This window comes from Podarcis muralis, chromosome 3 (genome assembly GCF_964188315.1).
Source record: "Podarcis muralis chromosome 3, rPodMur119.hap1.1, whole genome shotgun sequence".
Lineage (NCBI taxonomy): Eukaryota > Metazoa > Chordata > Lepidosauria > Squamata > Lacertidae > Podarcis > Podarcis muralis.
The window spans coordinates 74,566,417-74,583,104 of record NC_135657.1 but is presented as its reverse complement, the minus strand read 5'-3'; the positions used below and the strand labels follow the sequence as shown (position 1 = coordinate 74,583,104).

At 48.0% G+C, this 16,688-nt stretch overlaps 1 protein-coding gene across 1 annotated transcript in view; it reads right to left on the bottom strand.

The window, feature by feature from the left end:
- Positions 1-10,763, bottom strand: part of SIM1 (SIM bHLH transcription factor 1) — a 59,397-nt gene extending 48,634 nt beyond the window's left edge. Inside the window, exons 1-2 of the mRNA XM_028723047.2 lie at positions 10,473-10,763; positions 8,387-9,111 (exon numbers count right to left, since the gene is read on the bottom strand). Of these exons, the coding sequence (XP_028578880.2) occupies positions 8,387-8,561 (175 nt within the window). The 5' untranslated portion in view covers positions 8,562-9,111; positions 10,473-10,763. The remainder of the gene's footprint in view (positions 1-8,386; positions 9,112-10,472) is intronic.
- Positions 10,764-16,688: the final 5,925 nt, after the last annotated feature.

The following is a 16,688-nucleotide window of genomic DNA, read 5'->3' as shown; positions in this document are numbered from 1 at the left end:
CCAGCGATATTATCCAGTGTCCTCTCCCCTCCCCGCAAAGAAGGCAGGAAAGCGAAGCGCTTGACTTCGAACTGGCTTGAACTGAAACACACAAATTCGAGTATTCGAATCCTAGGGGCTGGAGCAACCTCGACAAAATCAGGCATGCCTCCGACACCACCGGCCGGATTATTGGGGAAACTGGGATTATTGAGAAATGCCGCAGTCCTATACACATTTACCCGGGCCGAGAGGAAGCCTCATTGGGATTTACTGCTGAGTAGACGTGCATAGGACTGGGCTGTAAATGACACAGTTAGAGGAAAGGGGACTTGGACTGTCAGTCCTTTTAAGCGATCGTTCCAATTTCCTCGTTTCCGTGTATTTATTTAGGATGGTGTGTATGTGTGAGGGGTGTGTGTGCTCTGATTACTGAGAACAAAAACCAAAGCTCCACACCGAGGAGACTGACTTTTCATTTCAACAGACCCGGGTTCTGCTATATTTAGGCATCCAGTTCACGATATTTGTTAACTAACTTTACGCTGGATCGGCTCAGATTCGGCCTTACAGAACCATCAGTTGCTCGCGACCTCTACAAAATTTACGACCCTGCCCATTAAAAAGCACAAATCAGCTCTGTTTTACGTGCATATAAAAATGTACGCAGAAACAAAGTGCTGCTTGTCTTTCATAATAAGTGGAATCCGGTGCTTTAATATGCTGTGATTTAAATAATATCAATAAACGGTATATCTGTAAAATGTTTTATCCACACAAACCCCACTGCCATAAGTTTTTAAAAAAGAAAATCGTTAGGAAGCAGAACAGATATGGATTCATTCAGCCTTGGCAAACAGAATCGTATTTTACCAGGAAAATAGACAACCCGATTAAGGATGAATCATATGCTCACTTACCTGGGGGGAAAGTCCCATTAAACTCTATAGTATTGCTCTGTTAATCAGACCCATAAAACGATTCCGTTTTCCATGCTAACCATAACAACAGAGGAGGGGGGAAATTAACATTTCGTCCTGAAATCCTTGGGGAAGGGGGGTGAGGATGAATTATCTCACCATCTACTAACCTCACGACTGATGAAAATATCTGCAAACAGCTTATTAATTAATACCATTATTACCACCACCACCACCACCATCATTATTTTATTCTGGCGATCGAGGCGGCTTTCCGCGAAGAAATTACGGTTTTTGCCAATCAGCCTGACCTCTGCTTTTCTCAGCCATAAATCTGCTTTTGGAGCAGTTATGCCGGGGCTTTCGTTCTGCACTTCACATTTCAAGTCCACATCAAAACTGGAATCAAACAAAGGGAGGCAGCTTAAAGGCTTTTAAATGAGAAAAACGTCTGTAAGAAAATAAACACTGAAACCCAATGCTCAATCATTTCCCTCAGCAGCAAGAAAAACAGCATTAAATCACCGATCCACGTGGGAAAGGGGCTTGTTGTTTTTTCTTCCTTTTCTCCCCTTTGTTGTTTTTGTTTTAAATACCGCCTCCCAACTAAAACAAGGCAATGGATTTCAATACTGAAACGCTAAACGCATTTATTTATTTAACAAAATAGTAGCTGCAAAATTATGGAGTGTAGAGCTGCCGAGCTGCATTGCTAAGCGATTTTGAGTAACCCTACGCGGAGCGGCAAGAAGTTGCCGGTGCCTGTTCAAAACGCATGTCCCATTCAGTTTAATGGGGCTTACTGCTTGGTAAGTGGATATAGGATTGCAGCCTGATCGCAGCGTCCAGAATCCAACTAGTGATGGAGTGACAGTACATCTAAATATATATATGTTTTCAGAATCCTCGCTTTTCCTTATTTTTACTATCAAAAAATGATGTCAAGCGCCTGTTTAATCCGCCAGCCCGCCCACCCCAAAGGAGATGGGATGATTTCGGTAGGGTGTGTGTGTGTGTGTGTGTGTGTGTGTGTGTGTGTGTGTGTGTGTGTTTCTGGTCACGTAGTGCATAACGTACACACAGATACACCCACGCACGCACAGTGCGCGCGCGCGCGCGCGCACACACACACACACACACCACATATATAGCTCAAACAATCGGAAAAATAGGAGAACACTGGGTGAGTTGAAATCAATGAACATTTTCATAATTATCATCGACGTGAGATCCGCGCGGAAATCCCCTCCACGCGTTGCTGCTGTTTTAACTTGCACTTTTACTTTTGAAACACCGCAAAATAAGTGCAGCAAGGAAGTTAGCAAGCCCTTTTTCGATGTAAGGCCTGCGGGAAGGATTGCCTAGCTCACTCTTGCTGTCGTTAACCTTACAGCTCTTTTTGAAAACGATTGTTCTAGACAAGAAATGAATACTTGGAGGCAAAAACTCTGGACTTTTGGACCGCTATTCTCCTTCCTAGTGGTCCAATTCTTGTAGCCCTTTTCAAAGAACGGTGCAATCCAGCTCCGTCCAGTCCACACCCGCCCATTCCGCACACCTAAACAGCTTTCTTTCCTATCTGAAGAAGTGTGCATGCACACGAAAACTCATACCAATAACTAACTCAGTTGGTCTCTAAGGTGCTATTGGAAGGAATTTTTTTATTTTTTTATTTTATTTTGTTCCCATGTACTTAAGTTCTCTCCTCTTGAAAGACAGGTGGAGGGGGGAAATGAATCAAACGCTTCACAGTTTCAGTTGCAATTTTTAATCAAGACTCCTACTGGATCATAAAAAAATAAATTACGAAATAAGCGAGAGAAATATCAAGCGCTCACACACAAAAATACCGACAACCAACGAACCTTTCCATCGCAACCAACCGGCGGGCGAAAACCCGCACTTTGTGTTTCAAGGTTAGCTCTAATATTCGTTCCCCAGACCTCTCGGCGTTGCGTGGACCCTCCTCGGCCCTTCTGTCTACCTGCCCCTCGGACTCACCAGTCAAAAGAGCCGTTTTATGTACTTGGGCAGCTATTGCATGCTTTCCGCAAACCAATGTAACTGGGTCTATAGTTAATATCCTATTTAAATTACCCAAACTTCACTGAGGGACAGCCCCCATGGCTTCAGTGGGACTTGATTCTGAAGACACCTCCTTGCCCCGTCTTTAAAGCAACGAAAGCCACTCCTTGGTTTGGACACCGGATTAAAACGTTTCTAGAAATCTATCCGCTGTGGTTTGTAAACCCTTCCCTATCTGGAGGACCTCGGGCCGTTCGATCGGGCCGCACAGGTGTAAAGCAACAGCTACGTAATAACTGGTGGCCCTCAAGCATCTGAATGCAAACGCTGCTTAGGAAATATTTTAGTCAGAGAGACGAAAAGACGCGTGGCATGCTCCTAAATCGCTGAGCTGTGTTTCTCTCCTTAAAATATTTTACCAAACTTTAGTAATGTTTGGGGAAACAACAACCGCAACAACAACTCTCTACAAAAGATGGGGCATGAAAGCAAGACAGTTGGTCTTTTGCTGCATTTCATTCTGCGAATAATGCAACCCTTGCAGCAGGGTTCCTCTAAAAATGGTTCTGTCGTTCAGCTACTTGGCCTGATTTGGCTCAGCCAAGAGTCCTTCGATCCCTAACAGACGGTCCCCGAACTGGGCGCTGACGTAGAAAGCCTAGCAAGGCTCCGCCATGGCGTCATTCTCTCATTTGGCTCCGTCACTCGCTCCGTCACTGCTTGTTTCTGGGGAGGAAGTTAGCCGGCTTCTCACCTTTAAATGTGCATTTGTCCTTGGAGGAGAGGAGGGGGTGAGAAGAGGAGGAGGGATGCCCCCCTCTCCCATTTATTTGTAAAAGGATCAAGGCCAGAGCTCGTCCATAAACACAGGAAGGCGAAACGGAGTCCTGAATTTGACCTTTGCCCTCCAAACCGGCGTGAATACGAATTCACTTAAGATCTCTGGGGACTCGGAAGGAGAGAGATGCGGTAGGTTTCACGAGGTCTGGCATTTCCTTTCATTGCCTTAACGCAACATCTGGAGAGCTCAGGAAAAGGCAGAAGGTTCGTCCATTCCCCCCCCCCCCCCAAAAAAAAAGAATTGGTGCAAAAATAAATAAATCACCTACTACTGTCTGCGATTGCGTGTCATGGCGCGTCCATTCTCACAACGCGCCCAGACCCGGATTCTAAGCAGATCCCACCCTATTCCGCTGAGCATTTCAGGCCCTGTGAAAAATTCGGAAGAGAGGCGATGAATTTGCCTGTCTTCAAGAACCAGCCAAGAAAAACAAGTCAAAATCCAGAAACCAGCGGTAGCCCCGCTTTTAAGTGAACCTGCTGGCCTTTGGTGTGCTAAGGCTTCGATCCCAAGGTACTTGAGGAAGAGGGAGAGGGAGAGGGAGAAAGAGCGCCCTTAGACCTGGGGAAACTACGTTGTTCAGCCGGGCTAAGTCTGCCAGGCGGCTTTAGGTCAGAGGACCAGTACAGTTGATGGGTAGCTGATGGTGCCACGTGTACTTCAGAGGAAAGAGATGGCTTGATAATACGGGGGAAGGGGGCGGTGAGCCCGTGGCCCTCCAACGGCTGCTAGACTCCAGCTCCCATCAGCCCAATGTCCAACAGCCAGAGGTGATGGGAGTTGTCATCTAGGATCTGAAGGGCCGCCGACTCCCCCATCCCTGCCTTGCCATAGTAACAATAATGGTTTGGACACCGCTGGTTTGTTTCTGCGTCTGCTTCTAGCGCTCGCTTTCCTCACCCCACTGCTGTTCTCCTTCCTTGCCTTCCTTCAAGTGGCAATCCTGAACATGCTCAGTCCGGACCACACACAGACAGATCCTGGGACTCCTTCCACATGGATACAACCATCGATGGGGCTTCATCTAGGCGACTAGGCTCAGGCCTGTAGGCCCCGATCCCTACCAACGTGCTTGGAAGAAGTAAGGAAGACCTTCAGCCCAGTCCGCAGCCCAATTAGCTCTTGCAGGCTAATTCTCTCTGCTCCCCTTTCCCAAAATTAAGATATGCAGTGATCTTAACCAAAACGCAAGCCATCACATAAGACGCCTTCCCCATAACCCTTCCCTACCTTAGCCCAAGCATATAAAGAGGACGGTTGAGGTGGGGGTGGGGAGAAAGAGAGAGAGAGAGAAAGAAAGAGGGAGAGAGGAGCGGGTGCGTGCTCAGGAAGAAGTTAAATTCCCCTTGCCTGAGGTGGGATTTATTTCCTAATCGCTGGATTTAGGCTTGCTGTCTAGTGACTGCAATGGGCTTGGAAGCTCCTGGGTGTCGCGCGGTGCCCAGCACGTTTAAGATCGACCTTAATAATTAAAAATAAATAAATAAATAATGTGGGGGGAGCCCACTTCGGGCAAGCACCGGAGCCAAAATCCAGGACCCTTAGCCATCCGTAGCTGGAGCTGAACACCTTTCAGTAAGGTTTTTATTGAGATTTCCCCATACAATGCAAGAAGATCACAGCTACCTAAGATAGAAAACAAGAAAAAGAAGCAAAAGAGAAAGAGGCAACAGAGAGAAAGGGAGTCCGAGCCCCAAGAACTTCTCTCGCTGCCTCCGAGTGTGGCAGACGCTGGGGCCATTATCCCAGCAGCGGATCTGGCTCGCTTTGCCCTTGACCACCTCAATTCCCTGGCGGCTTTCGCTCTCTCTCCTCTCCCCCCACCCCTTTCCTTTCTCTTTCCAGACATTCGCCGGCTTACAAGCCAGGGGGGAGCTGGGACAGAGGATCAGCCCTTCTTTGCCTCCTCTGATTGCTCGCAGCCGACAAGCAACACCATATGCTTCTTCTGATCGCACAAGCCCGCGAGGGAGGCGCCGGTAATTGCGCAGAGCTGCTGCAAAGCACGCTCCGGAGGAAGCCCGCCGGGACCGAGGAAGCGGGCAAATCGTGGCTAATCATCTTTGGAGGAACCCCAAGGGCCCCCCACGGGCCCAATACTTCCACAAGTTCCGCGTGGACAGTCGAAAGGAGCCGCCTTTTCGAAAGGGGGAAATTAGGAAGGGGGGCGGTGAGGATAAAAGGTCTCCAAAAACTGTGCGCCGGAATGAAAAGGTGACTTCATCGCCTTTGCATCCTCTCCCCCTTTACCCCAAGAGTGATTAGCACCCTTCTCCTAAACACGGACATTTAGGAGCAGCGGCACAGTGTACAACACACACACACACACAGCTTGGATTGCTTTCCCAAACACAGAGCACTATCCAACGAAATGGAGCGCGCTTTAATCCCATCGACCGCGGCATAAAGGAATGCGGCACGTGTTGTGTACGCTGGTGAAGTTACCGGGCTCTGGCTGGATCATGCCCAACTTGAAATCAAGGGAACTTCTTTGCAAACTAACGAAGATATGTATATGTAGAATGCGAATCTGGAGATGCCTTGGTATTTGCAGGACGGTAAAGGGAAAATAACAATCACCATCCCATCCCAAATTGCCTTGGTTTCATCAAATGCCTGTATAAATAACAGCAAGTTACATGTTGCAAAGTATGGGTGCGATCCAGCCAAAGTTAATTGTATTTAAATCCCTCTGGTTTCTTTTGCTGCTCTCTGAGCATGTGTTTAGCTCCCCCGCTTTCGAAATCTGCGGAAGCTAAAAAGAATGAAACTTGGATCCCGTTTTACGAAAACAGCCCGATGCACATATTAATAAGTTGAACTGCACGTTGCAAAATATGCAGAACGCACAGCTGGGTCACAAGCCAGTTATTTTGAAGTCCCCTCAATTTCAAAGGAACGTTTTCTGAGCAAATATGATTATAGGCTTTCTGGGAAATAAATTCCACTTCAACTTATTTCCAAGTAAATTCGGTCGGGGCTGACTTTCTGTAAAAAACAAACACCTTGCGCTTGTGTTCTTCTCGATTTCATAACTGAAATATCCTGTGAATGCGATCGCCTCACTTCCCCAATAAAACTGCATATGCTCTTAAGGCTATAGCTATCCTAATGATTTGTTTTCGTTAACTCCGCCGGGAGAAGTTCCGTCCCCCCATTTCCCTATATCCCCTGGTTCCTGTTTATCTTTACAAAACATTGGTATCATCCTTAGTGAAGTTTTCTAACCCCTTGCCTGATTTAAAAATAGCCACTGATCTTATAACGCCAAATATATATTTTAGATTAATCGGGATCATATTCATATCCCGATTCCATGTAGACGGGAAAGGGAGTCTCATTTGGTGACAGCAGAAAACACGAGGGGCCCTTAATCCAAAAAAGAGTTTGGAGCGACGCAAGGAAGTCCCACGATTCTCTTCCGAGTTCAGTCCCAATATATTTGGGATCCGGGTTTCACAGGAGAAAAGCCCTTGGCTTACTGACGTTTTTAAAGTACACAGGATCCTAGTAACAGTCTGATCTTTAAAAAACAAAAAAGCAAGCCGAACATTCAGCTAGGCAAAGGGAATTTCCTCTTAAAAGCCATTGCCAGAGGGGATCGAGGCCGATGTTCCTGGCTTTTCTTTGGATTTCCCCCCCCTGTTTGAAGTTTGTCATACCTTATTATTAAGGGATCCTGTTCTGTCCACCCCCCTTTTTAAAAATAATAATAATAATAATCACACTACTCCAAAAAAAACAACAACAACCCCACTCCAGCTATTTCCCCAGAACGTGCAGTTATCGCGGCCTTGCTTCTTACGAAGAACTTTTAACACCAGGAAAGACTGTTTTTGTTTTTCGCTGACTACACCGACGGCCTTGATTCATGCCTTCTCAAAAACCTGGGCCCTCGACATCAGTTCCAGATGTGCCACGTTCATGCATATTCAAAAGAGGCATTTAAATTCGCCGGCTCCTTCCTCCGCCCCCGCACCTTTCCCCACCGCGACGCGACGCATCTGTCCGCGGCTGCCTCCCTTTTTTTGCTCGGCACAGAAGCCCAGGGGCTGCGCGCTGTCCATGCAAATATTTAGCCTCGTATTAATTCATTTCCCCCACCTTCTCCTCCCTCCTGCCCAATTTATCTATAATAAATATGAGAGAATTGCCCTTTTGAGCAACGCACGTGGCTTCGCCGGGAGGGAGACGCGGGGCGGAGAGAGAAAATGCATTGTTTGTTTTACTGGAACAAGCAGCTGAGCTCTGAGCCTCGACGTGTTGACAAAGGTGCCGGCGGTTCCCAGCCAAACACATCCTATGTACCAAAGGGGAAAGTGTTTATGGGCAGGGAGGGAGAGAAGGGGAGCGAGAGAAGAGAAAGATTTATTTTTGAAAGAGAGTGGGGAACCACTCCAGAGAGCCGTCTGGTGCGAAAACTACACAGGCCAGAGGAACAGGGCCACGAGGCGACTCCCCCTCGACGGCTCCCCTAGTCCGCTCTTAAACTACTGGACCAGATGAGAGGAGGAAGAGGCCAGCTCGGAAGGCCTCCTGGGCTATCAAGGACCTCCCCCCCCCCGCGCGCTGATTAGGAAATAGGGGTGGGTAGCTGAATCCCGCGACAGTGGGCACCTACCTTCGGGGAAAACCACCCGCATCTTCAGGTAGCTGGTGGTGAGCCTGATGATGGAGGCTTTATCCAGCTGCGAGGTGATGGCGGAAGGTAAAGGCAGCAGTTTGGCCAGTTCGTAAAACTCGCTGTTTTCTTTCTCCCGCCTAGTCCGGGCCGCATTTTTGGACTTCTCTTTCATGGTGGTTTCTTCCCCTTTCTTTCTGACAGTGTAAGCTCCACAGATGCATCCAAAAAAATAAACAAAAGTGTGCGTGCCGGCGCCTCGGTCAGTTCCAGCAAAGCATCGTGAAATTGTTTGTTGCTTTGTTTTGAAATCACAAAGTCATTTTAAAATGCGGGGGCGCGAATGCTTAAGCTTCAGGGTGCGGGATGGTGATAGGTGCAAGAGCATCAATTATTATTATTATTATTATTATTATTATTATTATTATTATTATTAAGGAGCTGATTATCAATGGGCTGTAAAAGTTGCGAATCCAGCTCTGGGAATCCAAAAGCGGCTGGCAGAGAGAAGAGCGGCAAGATGGCTTCAGAGCTCAGCAATCCAGTCAGGGGGTCCTTGATTCTTTCTTCCTGTCGTGGCTGAAAATGTAATTCCGGGCAAAAGAGACATGGTAGCGTCTCTTCAAACGTTTGAGAATCTCCAGGCCTCTCTAGCTCTTCCTCTCCCTTTGCGGGGAAAAAAGTGGCCGGGAATCTGCAGACTCAGGGACCGCTCCTTCAGGCTACTGTGAAGACAACAACGGCAGGGAGGTGAGACGGGGAGGTCGAAGGGTTTAATTCTCAAGGGAAAACATCGCACCTTGGAAGCATTCTGCGGTGTGTAAGTAAGTAAAGCCTTTCCCCGGAGGGAATGAGGCTGACATCCACCTGGGCATCCTTCCCTGGCAGTGAGTCCCCCTGAACTCAGCGGAGGCTTGCTTTTGGAGTCAGGCACCTGTAGGATTGCAATCTTGCGCAATCCTGCGCACACTTCCTTGGGTGTGGTGTAAGCCCCGTCGAGCCCAGCGGGACTAGCTTCCGAGGACTGCAACTGGGGCCAGTGAGTGTCGCTTTCAGCATTGGGAATGGGAGGAGGAGAAGGGATCAGATGGCCTCCCTTGGAAGCGGCACTGTTTCAAGTGGTGCCCATTCCTCCGAATAATCGAAACCAGGGGGGACGCTTCGGCTCTGCGTAACTCCATTAAACAATACATCACAGGTGCAGTCTTTAACCAAGTAAAAACAAAAAGTAATCACCACCACCACCATTATTATTTAGGGCCCAGTCCCATGCAGATGTTCTTATCACACTCTGCTGATATCAGTGTTTCTCAGATTCCGTTCATTTTAACAGGATCCGCGCAGATTTCCCCAAATAATTTGCGCCCCTTGTTGCTGATATTATTAATTATTACTATGGTGGCATTCTCCCATTTCCTCCTAGCAACCAGTTCTTAAGAGGAAAATACAATCAATGATGCAGCCAGAAAGAATTGTAGAGTTGGAAGGGACACCGACACCGAGGGTCATCTAGTCCAACCCCCTGCAATGCAAACGGTGCTTCCGATCCAGAAACGAGTTAGGCCGGATTCCTTCGCTTAGCGTAGTGTCCGGTCTTGTTTGAAACCCATTTGAACCAGTTCGGCTATTAAATCCGGCACTCTGGCTTAAACACTTTGAGGATGGCGGCATCCGTGGATAATGAAATCAGCTAGTCCCTCCTCTCCCTCCCTCCCTCTATTTGGATCTCAATATGGACGGGGGGGGATGGTAGGATCAAACAGAGACCTCTGTCGCTCTGCCCTTGGAGAACCCTCCGCAGCTGATCCCCTTCGGGTCCCTTGCAAACGCTCCTTCCAAAATCATTCTCTTGCACTGCTACGCAGAGCTCCCTCGAAGGGAGTTCTCCCACCCGCTTCCCCCAGAACAGACTTTCGCAGCAAGGGAGAGCATCAGCTAACCTTTATCTGAGCGCCACATGGGGGGGGGGGGGAGTCCGGATGATGTTTGGCCAAGTCCGAAGGGATCGCACCTCCCCACTCCCCAAAACAGCCTCGGGTGCCCTCGCCACCCCCTCCGCCCTCTCGCGTGCCCTTCGGCCACTTACCTTCTGTCCCCGCGCCCAAGGTGACAATCTCGGCGCTTGAATGAAACTCAGGAAGATCCTCCCAAGGTGGAGAAGAAGTTAGCTTCCCCTGCCGCGGGCGATGGAGTTTTCCTCCGTCCCATCTCGCTTCGGTTTCTCCCAGCTTCGCCCTGGGCTCTAATCTGGGATGAAGAGGGGCTATTAATGAAGATCCCTTAATTTCCGGCTGAGAAATGCCTAATAAACTTCTGGATAGCCAAAAGGGCTTTTTAGCACAACTTCATTTCTCAGTCCTGCTTTCTTCTAGCCCGGCCTTAATGCCACTCACAGAGCTAGCTCGCTTCCTATTGGAACGGGGCTCCGAAAGGCCGTCCTCTCACTGGCTGGGCGGCGCAGTGACGTCACCGCATGTCGGACACACCCCTTTTTACCCTTGCGCGCGCCGCGTCCGGTTTCTGACCTCCGCGCTCCGAAGGAGGGGACGCGCCAAGAAGCGGCTGGATCGCTCCGCTCCGGGATCCCAGGGAGATGAGAAGGAAAGCACCCCGACGGCAGCTCTTCGACAGTCCTGGGGAAAGAGCACCCCGCTCCTATTTCTGCTCGCGCCAGGCTCATGTTAAACCACTTTGCTTCTTGCAACTGGAGAAAAAGGAAGGTTTTGGGAGTCATGGTCCCCGCTGGACCGGCGCTCTTCCAGAGAGGCAGATCCCTTGTGCCTGTGAACTTGGAGGCATCGAACGCAAATAACGCCCGTGGGAAACTCAAGGAAGAGTGAAAACGTTCAATGGCCTCAGAGTCAGACCCTAAACTTATTGGCCGGCGTTTAAAAATAAACCGTATCCACTTCTGTTGTCAACGGGGTTTCCTTCCGAGTGATCAGTTTGAGGATTGCTGACCCAAATTCGAGCACATTATTTGGAAATAAATTTTCACGAATTTCTATAGGACCAATTTATTGTCAGAGTTTAGGACAGAGGTTTACTAGCCTCCTCTAGAAATAGATAACAGAGCAGAGTAGTAATTGTTTAATAACAGAGCAGAGTAGTAATTGTTTAGGATCTGTACAACCCACGCCTCCTTAATGCGCTCTCGTGTCGGTTTGAAGGACGCGTTGGGACGCGGCGCGCCACTCTTGACGATTCAATAAAACAGGAATCAGCTTTAAATTATCTGTTGGCAGAAAGTGGGGCGAACTGCACGAAGAAGAAGAAGAAGAAGAAGAAGAAGAAGAAGAAGAAGAAGAAGAAGAAGAAGAAGAAGAAGAAGAAGAAGAAGAAAGTCTTGAGAGCAGATGATAATAGAGGCGGATTCAGACCTGGAAGTGAAGAAAATACGCACACATACAACTGGAGGGCTGGCCAAATCCTAGGAGAGAGAATTAACCCCGCAATCCTCAACACATCGTTCCCTCACTTCGTGTGTTTTCGGACCGCAGCCTGAAAGTGTTTCAGTTTCAGAAGCAAAAGAACGTGATTGTCAAGAGCTCCCTTAGCCAAGGTCTGCCACGCAAATTTTCGCCTGGTGGTGGAGGGATTACCACTTCTCTCGTTTTAAGTAAATAAGCACCGAAAATGAGCAAATAAAATGTGTAAATGTGCAGAGAGGTAATGTACAGGTGTGGGTGTGTGTATCTCTATCTATACACACACACACCTGCCTGGTTACACGGGATGCGTCTGTTGCCTTACATTACAATAAGGCAAGGCCAATAGAAAACAGTGGGACTTACCTCCGAGTAAACACGCATAGGCTTATTCTGCTGCCAACCTATTGTATACACTTGTCTGGGCTGTGCGTGTCAATGGGACACGTCAAAGGTTGCGCTATTCATTAGTTGTTATCCAGCAGTGCTTTAAAAGCCCAGTTAAAATTCCCTTCGTTTCCGTTAGATGTTTGGATTAAAAACATCATCTCTACGGGTTTTTAAGGGACTAGCTAAATAGAGCCATGGCTCTGCTTGCCTTTGGAAGACGACTCAGAGAGGCTGTTTCTTTTAAGGATCACCAAGGCCCAGAACGGTTTGGGAAAGCGAGGCCTCAGACGCTGGATCCCGAACACGCGCAACCCGTTTCCAATACGGATAGGATCAAACTGCACAAGTAATTTCTCAGGGATACATGCAGGGAAGAGGGTGAGGTGGACGAAGCCTGTATAAACCCACAGGATATACTTAAAGCATATCTTTTATATCTGGTCTTTTGGGTTCATCTATTCAGCCCTGTGGGAAGAGCAGGCAGGCGGCACAGTAGTGTGGATTGTGTTTGCTCTCTCTACTCATCTGAAATGAAACGTGCCTCTAAAGCCAATTATGTGCATGCTCAGGGGGGCAACTGACTAAGCAGCCACTGACTACTAAAATTTCACGGCCAGGCCAGACGATGTTTTGGTAAGGCGACTAGTGGCAAAAGAATTTCCTTCTTTTGCACAACTATTAAAAGCACCAGAGTCCTGTTCCTCTCTCTATATATACAGAGAGAGAGAGAGAGAGAGAGAGAGCGCATACTTGGGGACATGATCCTTGATTTAATGCCATTAAGTGTTTAATCTACCCTGATCTGCTGTTTTGTTTGTCTGACAACGGCTAAATGTTATGCAGGTGGAGTTTTCTGATGGGGAAAAAGTCCTTCTACAGAGGCGTTCCCCGTGGCTTAGAGATTTGTACGTCATAAAAGAAGGAGAATGTGGATTTCTCCGGAATATTTTTATTTTGAAAAACTGTGTTTGGATTCCCCCTTTTCTAAATGGCCCTCGCCTTGAAACTTTGGACACAGGCAAGACATAAACATAATCATAATAATTATTCCAAAAAATGCCCCCAAACTATCGCTTAATATGAACCCACATCTTGGAGCCTTTAAGCTTCCAAAGATAGCGGAGACCAGCTCTCCCTTTCTTCCAGCCCTAAACGGATGCAGGAAGAGATCACAGCTTCCAAGTTAAATGCGCTCTGGGGCAACGTGCCTTCCAAGGGAGCAGGCGCCTGAACTCGAAATACATTTAGTGGGAAAGCCTAATTTGCCAATAGACTCCAATCCTAATGCATTCCTATGAGGGAGTTAAGTCTGTGGGACTTGCGTGAGTCAAAGTGTTTGGGATTGGCTTGCACCTTGGCAGTTTACAGCCGAGCCTAATGGTGGTAAATTTATTCTATCCTCAAGAGGGTGGTAATCTTTAGTTTGTTTGTTTGTTTTGCCCGATGCAAAAGTGATATCAATAAGAAACCAATGGCCTTCTTTAAAAGCCAAAACAAAACAGAATTCAACGCGTACAGCTTTAAGTTGGGTGGGTGGGAAAGGAGTGGACGGTCCAGGAGAGATAAATAAGAGAGGCAATGCCATTCCTTCTCTGTGGGCCGATCTACACGCTCTGCCCAGCACTGTACTGAGCTAAGCCGCTCTTAATAAGGGGTGGGGGGAATCGGTTTCAATTCCAGTCGTGGAGTTTAGCCAGGGTGGGGATTGGGCAGAGAAGACGCAGCTCCCAAACGAAGCTATAATCGCTCCAGTAACAGACTGGTGGTGGAGATGATTTCGTTAGAGATAGGAAAGGAAGTGCCATTAATTCCTTGTCCCCCGACGAGTCCTTCGCGGACCTGCGATTAAGGCCACCGATCGGGGGCGGGAGAGAGACGTTTCCATTGCGTCTTTTCCTCCCTTCCACTCTCCCGTCGCTCGCAGCAAACCCTCTGATCGACAGAGGGGCGAAAACCACGTCAGGGCCGCGCCATCCCACCCCCTCGTACGTTGTCACTTGCGAGGCCGTCTAGGAGATTGAAACGCGCGAGCCTGAGCTCAGAAGGATCCTGCAGTCGCTGTGAGGGACAGGGCGGCCTGCAGGAGGCTTCCCCCGAAAAGAGACCCCACTGAGGTCAGGGGGGCTCAGTCCCAACCGAGTGTGCCAACGCGCCCAGGGCCCTTCAGGCCGACTTGCTGCTCCCCGTCGCAACTTTCGACGGCCGTTTGGCCGCCTTGATTCGTGGTTGAAGCTCGCAAGTCTGTCCGCGGCGAAACGACAAGGCGTCGGGTATCTGTGGGGATTTGGCTACTTGGAGAGGGGAAAGGACGGGAAACGGTGCCAGTGGATTGGGGCTTCACTAAGGCCCTGGGGGAAGGTTCTAATATTGTGCTTTAAATTGTTGTAGCCCGCCTCTGGGACTTTAGGGTGAAGAGGGGGTAATAAAATAACAACAAACACCACGGCTACCACCACCAGCAATAACAATAATAGAATTAATCAATTCATTGGTACTTTGGGCTTGCGCGTTTAAAAAGAATAATAGAATTGTAGAGATGTAAGGAACCGTCAGGGTCGTCTAGCCCAACCCCCTGCAATGCAAGAATCTCGACTAGATCATACGTGACAAATGGCCATCCAACCTCTGCTTAAAAGCCTCCAAGGAAGGAGAGTCTACAACCTTCCAAGGGAGTCCACACCACCTTAGAACAGCTCTTCCTGTCAGAAAGTTCTTCCTGATGTTTAGTCAGAATCTCCTTTCTTGTCACTTGAACCCACTGGTTCGGGTCCTAGCCTCAGGAGCAGGAGAAAACAAACTTGCTCCATCTTCCACGTGACAGCCCTTAAGATATCTGAAGAAGGCTCTCATACAAAACAAGAAGAAAGAAATATGCTTACGTTGCTAGCTTCAGCATTGCCAACTCTTTTAAGCGCCTTAAACTTTGGCTGCAAATTGTCCTTGAATTGCTGTGCTGGCTTTCCAGCGTGGCTGCAAAATGCTGGGCCTACGGCACTGCCACCCAGTGCCTCCTCTCCCTCTCTCTCTCTCTCTCTCTCTCTCTCTCTCTCTCTCTCTCTCTCTCTCTCTCACACACACACACACACACACACACACACACACACACACACACACACAGCTTTCTAGAGATGCCCTGGGACAGCGCGCAAGATCAGTTGCATCGCTTCAGTTTTTGAAACAGACGAGCAGCCAAAGGGCTCCTCTTAGCAAGCAACGCTGACAGTCAGTCCGATCCACAACTCACGGAGAGACCCAGGAGCTTCAGATGATGGAGCTGCGTTCATTTGGATCTGTGTTTCAGGGGACTTCCCAAGCCTCGAACAGCTGCCTGATTTCTGGGGCCTTGGGGACAAAGGAGTGATGCCCAGCCAGGAAACGGATCAAACCCCAACACCCCTCCTTTGAGGAATTAAACATTGCTGCACTGGTGTCAGTCTGATTAAATGAAGTGGGATATATTTCCCATATATTGCCGTGGTGCAGTTATGGAGCTTTAGGCTCTGGGCTTAATGGTTTTACACCCCTTCTTCAGAAAAAAGAGATGACGGCTAGCCATGCTGCCTTGGGGTGGAGGTGGGGGGCTCTCCTATTCATTCTGCTGAGAGGAGCCCTTGACATCATTGACCCAATGCAGAGAAATGTGCAATTTAGGCTGCCTGGAAAGAAGGGAATCCCATGGAGGGCTTAGCACCAAGGAAAAGTGCCTGCCCTGGTCCTCTAACTCTCACCATAGTCAACCCAGCATTGAAGACTGCCCACATTACTTTGGGTTGTGAGTTGTTGCCAATGGGTGGAGGTTCCAAAAAGTTCATTGATGTCTTTTAGGAGGTGTCAGAAAACCAAGTTTCCAACCCGTTCTTCTAAGTAAAAGACAGCAGAATTACTGACAGATTTTCTAGAAAAGCTGCCCTTTTCGGTTCTAGCAGTGCTTCTCCTTAGGTGGTAGTTTTGATTCGTTTTTATCTCACACACAAGCTAAACTGGAATACTGGAATCCCAGCCAAAATGAATCCTATTCCCATCCTAAAACAAAGGGACACTCTACCCTTACATTCTTAGATGCCACCCATTTATGTTTAAATGTATAGCCCAGTTTTATGCTTTCGAACAGAACACAATGCAGGTCATAGTCATACCAAAATTGTAACAAAATCACAGGAAAAGAGATAACAACATAAAATAATGCACAAGCTTCCCATTCACTGGTTGCAGGGGGAAAAAAAAAGGAAAGGTGGGGAATCCAAAAGATGCCTGTGTGGCAACACTTTGCCGACAAATATAGCTGGACCAAAATACTGTTTTGTGGAACTGTGGGCAAAAACTGTCCAACTTTAGGCGGCAGTCATAGAAATGGGAATAAATTTCATTAAACCTGATGGGGCTTTCATCTGAGTAGTAGTAGTAGTAGTAGTAGTAGTAGTAATAATAATAATAATAATAATAATAATAATAATAATAATAATAATTTATTTATACCTCACCCA